Source organism: Solanum tuberosum, unplaced genomic scaffold, assembly GCF_000226075.1.
Source record: "Solanum tuberosum cultivar DM 1-3 516 R44 unplaced genomic scaffold, SolTub_3.0 scf00009, whole genome shotgun sequence".
In the NCBI taxonomy this organism is placed as follows: Eukaryota; Viridiplantae; Streptophyta; class Magnoliopsida; order Solanales; family Solanaceae; genus Solanum; species Solanum tuberosum.
This window is the reverse complement of record NW_006238935.1, coordinates 1872505-1881329: the sequence shown is the minus strand read 5'-3', so window position 1 is coordinate 1881329 and position 8825 is coordinate 1872505. Positions and strand designations below refer to the sequence as shown.

General features: G+C 35.6%; 1 protein-coding gene across 1 annotated transcript; it reads left to right on the top strand.

Moving 5' to 3' along the window:
- The first annotated feature begins 822 nt into the window (after positions 1-822).
- Positions 823-8332, top strand: LOC102578695 (E3 ubiquitin-protein ligase RNF170-like). The gene is made up of 5 exons (XM_006339302.2): positions 823-1135; positions 5660-5859; positions 6771-6872; positions 7820-7871; positions 7948-8332. The coding sequence occupies exons 1-5, from the start codon at positions 1045-1047 to the stop codon at positions 8058-8060; spliced, it is 558 nt and encodes a 185-aa protein (XP_006339364.1). The 5' UTR covers positions 823-1044; the 3' UTR covers positions 8061-8332.
- Positions 8333-8825: the final 493 nt, after the last annotated feature.

The following is an 8825-nucleotide window of genomic DNA, read 5'->3' as shown; positions in this document are numbered from 1 at the left end:
TTTTTGTGGTACATTTTGGAATGTAAGAACATTCCCACGCCACATATTAGCTATGAGTTACAGAGTATCTTCTTGACCTCCATTGTTGAAGCTTTGTAAAGAGAGCTAGAGGTATGTTTGTTCCCTATCCTCCTATATTTTTCTCGTCTGATTTATGACTGGTTTTATTTTATATTTCTCATTATAGTGTGATTGTTGTATTGTTGATTTTTGGATTTTCACAGATTTCTGTTCTTGGCTTTGAGCCATACAATCTTCATTTTTCAAAGTTTCAGTCATCTAAAAAAGTTATTGAGTTTTGCGACTATAAATCCATTTGAAGGTCGCTAGTTTGGTTCGCCGGAGCTGTTGGAGCAATGGCGAGGGAGAGATGGGTGAGTGATGGTTAGATTTCATGGTGGATTAAGGGTCACTACCTCACTGATTTCACTGGAGTAAGGGAGGTTAGATTCGATAATAGTTAGAGATGGTTTCGTATCTGGAGCTTCGCCGAAGAAGATGGAGTGCTGCAGTTATGTTGTGTAACTGATTCTTGGACTAGAGAAGAAAGGAAAAAATGAGGGTCTAAAATTATTTGGGTGAGTTTTTTATTGGGTCAATTTTTTAATTGGAAATACAAATTAAATAAATTTTGGATAGGTTGTTAAGATAGTGACACGTGTCACTCCGTTAGTCCAAAGGGTATACACACTCCAAAAATTAGATGGTACGGATATCAGAATTTAAAGTATAACGGAGTATATTTAGATATCATTTACGATAGTTCGAACCAATAGTTGTCCTTTTTTCCCTAATATAAATAGAGATAGGAGGATGTTGTTTAAAGCTAAAACGAAAGGGGCAAATTATATTTTGTAAAAAGATGAGGGCTACATCCGATTAGAAGTTTCTGTTCGGACTTGAATGAATTCTTACCTGTTAAGTAAAAAATAGGCACAGAAGAGCTTTTGCAAGTCTCAAAGTGGATCCATTTCTTTGATTCAACAAAATACTCATAAAAGAAAGAAAGAGGAAGGTAAAACCCAGTGATTGTATGAAAAGGAAATGGATGGACCACCGGAGAATGATGTTTGTTCTATCTGCCATGGCCCTTTCCATGTTCCTTGTCAAGCTAATTGTTCCCATTGGTTTTGTGGTGAGCTTTTATCTCTTTTATTATTAATTCGGTCTTTATTAGTACTTGCTGTTGTGTAGCTGAAATTTGAGTTGAAGAATTCTTTTTCTTGACCAGAAATGGAGAAACTTGAAAAATCGAGAGTGACATTAAGAATTTCTTGTAATTGTGTCATGGAAAAGTTACAATTTTTTGTTGTGGGTTTTGATTGAAAAATTCATTTTTCAATTTGAAATATATGTATCTTGAAGATCTTTTTCTTGATTTGTGAGAAAGTGGGAGTAATCCACTTGCTTATATTGGGAAATTCACATTGTTGTACTGGGTTTTTATCTGTGTGTGTATTTGATATTTGACAAAAAAATTTAGGTCATCTCAACTCATAAATGGATATAAATGTATACCTAGTGCTTAAAGCAGGTTGCGTATGCAGGGAGTGTCTTGTTTTTTACTAGTGTACCCATACTTAATAAAAGACAGAGAGTTTGGAATACATATTAAGTAAATGAATGAGTTGTGTGTATCAAGAAGAAGCTAACCTAGAGTTGTTGGATGAATAATTGTTTGGTTAAGATATGGTGCTGAAACCATGGTTTACTCCGCACACTACTAAATGGGGCATCAGATCTACTCTGTGTAGTCTTCCCTCCCTCCTATTAGTGCTTTTCCTTGTGTGTCATGTCCTCTAAGCAGTTTCATTTGACACATGCATGTCTAACAGAAGTATGCTTTGCAAGATCTTCCAAGATACTTTGGTTACTCGCTAAGAATGTAACATATCCATGTCAGATGCATCAGAGTGTCCTATTTCCATGAGTCTTCCAAGTAACTTGCTGGCTTGTGATTTTAAACATAGAGGTTTCTTGAGTGGAATGCCATCTTAACATAAGCCAGGTACCAATCCCTGCATACTGAGGTCATATAATGGTAAAAGATAGGTTTCGAATTGATGGGTTTGAATAAGTCTGTCCAATAATCTGGATTGAGGAGAAAGCAAATTAAGAAGTTTTTTTTGGCTCGAAAAGGAGGGAGGAAAGGATGACTGATTGAAACTACTGAGGTAACTCATAACAAATTGTTTGTAAAGAAATTTGATCTGCAGAAAAGGACAGGTAGATAGAAGACCAGAATCATGATCTTTTTCTTCCTTTTCAAGTTCATGTACTTGAAAAGGAACTTATCAAAAAACGTTCAGGTACTTACATAATAACATTGCACATGTAAGTATAGGTGTCTCTCAATTGTAATTTGCTTTTGTACATGTTTCAGAGATGAGCATAGGTGTCTAGCTTTTCCTCTAGATTATATTTCTTTCTCTTAATGTACTGGGAGGTAAGGTATGGTCCCCCCTTCGCTTGGTTTTCTGAAGTGAAGTGAAATAAAATGCCCAAACAGGCTCTTTTGAGCTGGCTGATTTACAACAAAAAAAAAACCACTTAATCAGTATGTCTCAAGTCACAGATGCCAATAATTACAAGCTACCTCAAATTATCTCATTCACCATGGGGACCTAGTGACCAACTATCATCTAATGTCAGCCGAACTAATACCTTTAGATGCACAATTGTGGAGGATGGATATTTTGAGCCCTTCACTGAAAATGGTGTGCAAGAAACAAATAAAAGCTTTGGTGTTATTAAAGCTAAGCTCCCTGCATCATGTCTCCTATCCCTATGTTGCTCGAACCATTCAAAATCCCTGCCGCACCCGTGTCTATCTAGCACGATTTGGGTGTGAGATGTGGTCAATTTACTTAGGGTGCTTTAACTAAATCTATGACCAACAAGTATAGATTAATTGGGTATTCTGTTTGATTTCTTGGTTTATGTTATATATATATATATATATACTCCAATTAGTTTTACAAAGTATGAGACACTTTGCTATTACATTTATCTTAATACAATTTTAGGTGTTTATAAGGAATTACATTTCATTATATTTATACTGCAATAACTTTAATTGATTGAAATATATACGTGTATATATCGTAATACGTTCGTTATCCCTAGCCCGACACCCATGTCAGCACTCAAATCCGTACCCCAAATCCTAAAATTTATGCAATGTATAATCCGACCTCTAGTCTGAGAAACATGGGTCAATCCTTGTCTGATAGATGTGAAATTAAAGCACTGTGTGCACCTACAGTAGGTGCATTTTTCTGTAAGTTTATGCTTTAGTTTTGTTAGGAAATCACCTATTGCTTATAAGGTTTCCATGTATACAACCACAGAGAATGTGTATGCATTTAGTCTATGTTTTTATAGCTTCCTTCTTGGAATGAAAGAGTGGCAACAAGATCCTGTATTACCTGCTGCCTAGAATGTGGATGATTGACATATCTTTGAGTATGATCAGTTGGTGCAGACCTCTTTAATAATTTCAGTGAGAAACTGTTTCCTATTGAGTGAAACGTTATTTAATTTAAAGATATAGGAGGAGGATAGAGTTGTCAAAATATTCATTATCTACAGAAAACTGTCTTGACATTGTTGCTTGCATCTCGGATAAATATGACATGAAGTATCTGTCCTTCAAAATTAAGCTCATAAAAGTGTGCAAAGTTATGCAGTAAAACTTTTGACTGTTTATCCTGTCAGAAATAATTTTTTTTTTGTCAGTGTCCTTACCTTATTCCAGTGATTTTTATAGGAAGAAGGTAAAAAAATAATGGGATATTATTTTGGCACATTTCTGCTTATTGAGTGCCTGTTTGTCCATGGATAGTTTTCTTTTATAAAGGAAAACTGTGTGGACATAGAACTGTTACAATTTTTTGGAATTCAATTTGAAGTTAAAATCTGGAATCCTAAAAACTCTAAAATGTTGTTTTCACAATTTTCACTCCAAGTCAAGTTCAAAAACAACTCCAATCTGTGTTCATGTAAAATATAACTCCAATTTCGAAATACTATTTTCAACTTGAAAACAATACTACTTTTCCAGATATCACAATTCTTATGTCCAAACGCCACTAAATAATAACCAAGTTAGAAAATCTTGCCAGTAGCACAGTATATTTCTTGCTGGTGACTTAAGTGGGCTATAAAGTTGAAAGAGAATTAGAATGTTGAAGTTGTAGCACATTTCATGGATTAATTGGATTGTATCAAAATCTAGATTCTTGGGTTGCGCTATGTCAGTGTAGACTGGAGAGGGCATGTGATTAGGGGATATTTCTGCTTTATGCAGTTACAAAAACACTAAATGCATTAAACTGTCTTATCCTACTTAAAAGATGATAAACTGAAGTAATGCGTGGGTCATGAAAGAGAAACTCTCCCCTTCTCCCTAAATTTTGAGACTTGATTAGGGATACAAGTGTCAAAATTTACCAATCTTTGAATTTCAGTTTTTAAATATCATCAGTCTTGAGCGAAATTCTTAGATTTAAATCCAGCCATTACTTGAGAAAACCGTGGTGAAAGTAAAATGTCTAGATTTTATAAATTAGCAATCTGGTCAAGTTTCCTGGATTGAGGGAATAGCTGTTAGTTGCCAGCATTTTGAACTTCTAAGATGTGGAGTAGGAAAGCCAATTGGCTATTTTAGAAGGATAGTAGATGACTAGAACTACAAATCTTTGTTTTTAGTACTGTAACTGCATGGAGTGTTGCTGCTTCCAAACTTAATATTTGAAATTGTTGGCTTTCTTCTCTAATGTATCTCCTATAACTACCCCTTAAAATACTTCAACCTATAAATGATTATCAAGTTTCTCAATTTTACCCAATTATATAGCTTGTGCTTCTTAACCTGAAATGGTTTGTCACTGTTTTTGGCTTTTTCCTCCTCTTCTCTTCCTTTGATTTTGTTTTGTCAAGAGTTCAACTCTAGTCGAAGAGTATGTTTTGTAAACCTATATTTACGTCTATTGAGGACCTTACAGATTTCTGAATTTCTTTTAATCAAGTAATACAATTTTATTTATGAAAGGTAGAACACGGATGGACCTTAGGGATTGCTGAAGTCCAGTAGCCAATAAGAGTTTGTAAAGAATTAGGGGCTGTGTGAAGTTGATCTGGAATTCTGAGGTCTCTTGTAATCAATATTCTCCTTGTAAAAAAGAGGAAAGGAATAGGTAATGTTTCCTTATTGGTGCGTTATTGAATCAACAAGCTAGTCTTAATAAAACTATATTTAGCTTGGAATGGTATTTTCTAGTCTGTTTTTTACCCTTCCCTAGGAGCTCCCATCTTTTTGCTTCCTTGGTGACTCGAATTCACAACCTTAGGGTTGGAAGTGAGGGGTGGTTACCATCCGAGCAACTCCCTCTTGTCGGTATTTTCTAGTCTATGATCATTGATCAGGATGTCAAGTAATTGGACTAATGATACTTTGCCTAAAGGAATTTTGTGCAAACTAAAATGTTAAAAACAAACTTAATTAAGAATGCTGAGAATTGAAAGCATGCTAGTGTTGAGTAAACGTTTTCAGTGGGGAATGTGCCAGCATGTTCAGTCTAGCAATGGAGATTGCAACTCTCCATCACAAATAGTGAGTATATGTATTGAAATTCTACCTTGGCTTCCTCCTTTCTAGCTAGCTGTATTCTACAAGTTTGGGATCATGGATCAGCCCTTCAAGCATGTAAATGCCCATTATGCCGTCGTCCGATTACCTTGTTGGTTCCTAGTGAGTCTGTATCAAGGTTGCATCAAGATCCTGAAGTTCCTGAGGTGTTACGGAGAGTTGAGCAATATAACCGCCATTTTGGTCAACATGCCAATGGCCTTCTCCAGGTATTTCGTTTGTTACCTATGCATATCTTTCCTCTGACATGATTCACTGCTACACTCTTTATCAGCAAGTACTGTTCTATTTAGGAACATTCTCTCTTTGTTCATTTTTCATTTTTGGCAGGGGATAGGGATGGATCTGTTTTTTTTTCTCCTTGGTTTACTGCAGTCGTGAAACTGTACCTAAAATTGTTGGTTGATTCTTGAACAATTTGAGGCAGGTAGAAGTTGAAATTTTAGGAGTACTTAGTTGGAAACTGGTTTTCGGTGTGAGTTTGTGTAGGATCATTGTACCAGACTACTAGTATACCAGGGCTAATAATTTATTTATATTCTGCTCCAGCTCTGTATTTATGTATGCAAAGGTCTATCAACAAATTTGCAGTGCTATGTGCTTAAAGAATAGTCATTTTTTGTCTCCTTCGGTGAATAATGCTCTGGTAACTGCAGAGCTCAGACTTGCAGTGCTATATGTTTAAAGCTATGTGCTTACATATGTGGGCTTGTTACCCAAGAAGGGGCAGTAAAGTGATCGGATAATGCCCTGGTCTCTATTCTCATCCTTACAGGAACCAACAGAGGAGATCTAAGGAGCACTAATTTTTCAATTTGGTTGGAGTTAGCTACAGAATTAGGGTCCATTAAGATTCTAATTTTATGCTCTGTACAACTTTCCTGAAATATGTGGTATATATAAGGAAGAGAAACATGCTCCATTAAGGGGTCTTATATTTTCTAGCACTTCTTTTCACCCCATGTATAACTTGCCTTGAATATGTTGTGACTATAGCCCATGTAGTTTGCCTTTCGGTTAAGAATTAAAATTCATTAGTCCTTGTGTATTTATTAACACGTCAACTGACCACAAATGTTGTATTCAGTTGAAAGATAATATATGATCTTTGTTTTGACAGAGAATGCAAGATCTTCCATTTCTCCTCCGAAGATTACTGCGAGACATGACAGATCCTCAAAGATCTCTTCCGTTTGTCATCAGGGCGCGTGTCTATTTGGCAGTAAGTACCCAATTATGCACCATCTATTGGATCACCATTCGAGTTCTCCTCTCTGTTACTTCTCTATTTTTAGTTTCTTTTTCTAGAGAGGTAGCTGATCTATCCATGTAGAGCAGTTCCGTTCGATATCAATTTTATTTTCTAACCCAAACTTTCCGATCTTCTCAGTTAACAGCAGGATCGATCTATGCTTTCTTTCCGTGGATTTTTATTATTTTTGTCGCGATCTAAGATATAGCAAGGCACTATATATGTACCTTATCATTTGCAGTGTGCCAATAGATTTACACGGGGGTGTGGGAGGAGGGTAATCTGTTAGCTTTCCCGCAAGCACATCTGACAGAGAGTTGGTTGTGAACATCTCTGTTCTCTGCATGCCGCATCACTACAGAATGATGATGATGTTAGATACTAGTTGAAAACATTCGGGGAGTTGTGTGATAAAATTAGATGTGCAAGCCATGAGGTATATGTGATTTCAGTTGTCTATTTCACTCGTGTAAAATGCATTAAACTTCGTAGATGCATGATGTGTAATAGATATCTGAAGGTGACAGATCTGGTTTACATAAGGTTCTGAAAGCTGGCAGATTACTGATCTTGATAACAAAATTCATAAATTGCCACTTCATTAAATACTAGACAGTTTGTACTGTTTGAAGTTTACGTGGACCATTCTCCTTAGGAGTCGACAGTTGTTTCGATCTTATGAAATTAGGGCCCCTTACCCTGTATCCCCCTCCGAATGTTAGACTAGAATGGAAGCCTTTTATAGTAGTCGGCTTGAATTCAATTCTCCTACACAACTTGCGCAGTTAAAACTTCTAATTGGCCAGTAAGTGTGCATGAATTCAATCTAACCCTATACTGAGGGATGGAAGTGTAAATATTCACCATTTCCTGACTATTTTTTACATGGATTGTCTAAAATTTTATTTAATTTGCAGGTGTTTTTAAGTGGTATATACGTCCTTAGCCCCGTGGACCTTATCCCAGAAGGTAATGGTTGAATATTCTCTCTGAAAATGTCTATCATATTGTTCAGTTTATGACTACACTTCTTCTCTTTTTGCAGGGTTTGTGGGTATAATAGGTTTACTAGATGATCTGATTATCATGTTCATCTGTTTCCTTCATGTTGCTGCTCTGTATAGATCAGTTCTTCTGTTTCGGCATGGAGGTTCTTAAATGCTTGCATCACATGACAATTGCAAAAAAGTGAAGAAGAGATGACAAACATTTTCTTGTTTCGTATTCAGTCAGTGTTCAATGGCTGTTTGCTGGAAAATCTGTACTTTTACATGATTTAGCTTAGTGTACTTGTACAATTGCAAATATAACTCGGTGTAGAGTTACAGTCGATGATACTGTGTCATACTTGGAGCATTGTATTTCTGTCATCGATGAGCTTCTTCCCCCTCCTGTCTCCTTATTTCTTTTTCGTTTTCATTTCTTTCGTATATTTTTTGTCGCTTGCTTCCTGTACTGCTCAACAGGATATGTTATATCACATGTAGGATTAACTACATCATAAGAGAATAGAAATGCTGCAGATATTAGTAATTGGAAATTTTCTATTTGGAGATGAAAATAGATTTGTTTTTTCCCAAATAATTGTGCAAAACCGTTTGTTGGTATTGTTTTTTTTTATTCAATGGCGCCTTGCTCTCATACATTGGTATTGTTGGGTTTTATTTATTCACTTGTGACTAAAGGCAAATTAGTTAAGCTAATACTACAACATATTAAAGTAAAGAAATTTCGTGAAGAAGCAACCCAAACCTAGATATAGAAGAGATGATCTGACATTCTCCATGACCACCATTTTTATTTATCCTTTTTCGCATAATTTTAGGCTTTTCTTCTAATTTTTCTGCTTAATAACTAATTTTAAAAATCTAAAAGTTATCTACATTTATTTTCATTTAAGAGGATAGAAAAAAAAAACCTTGA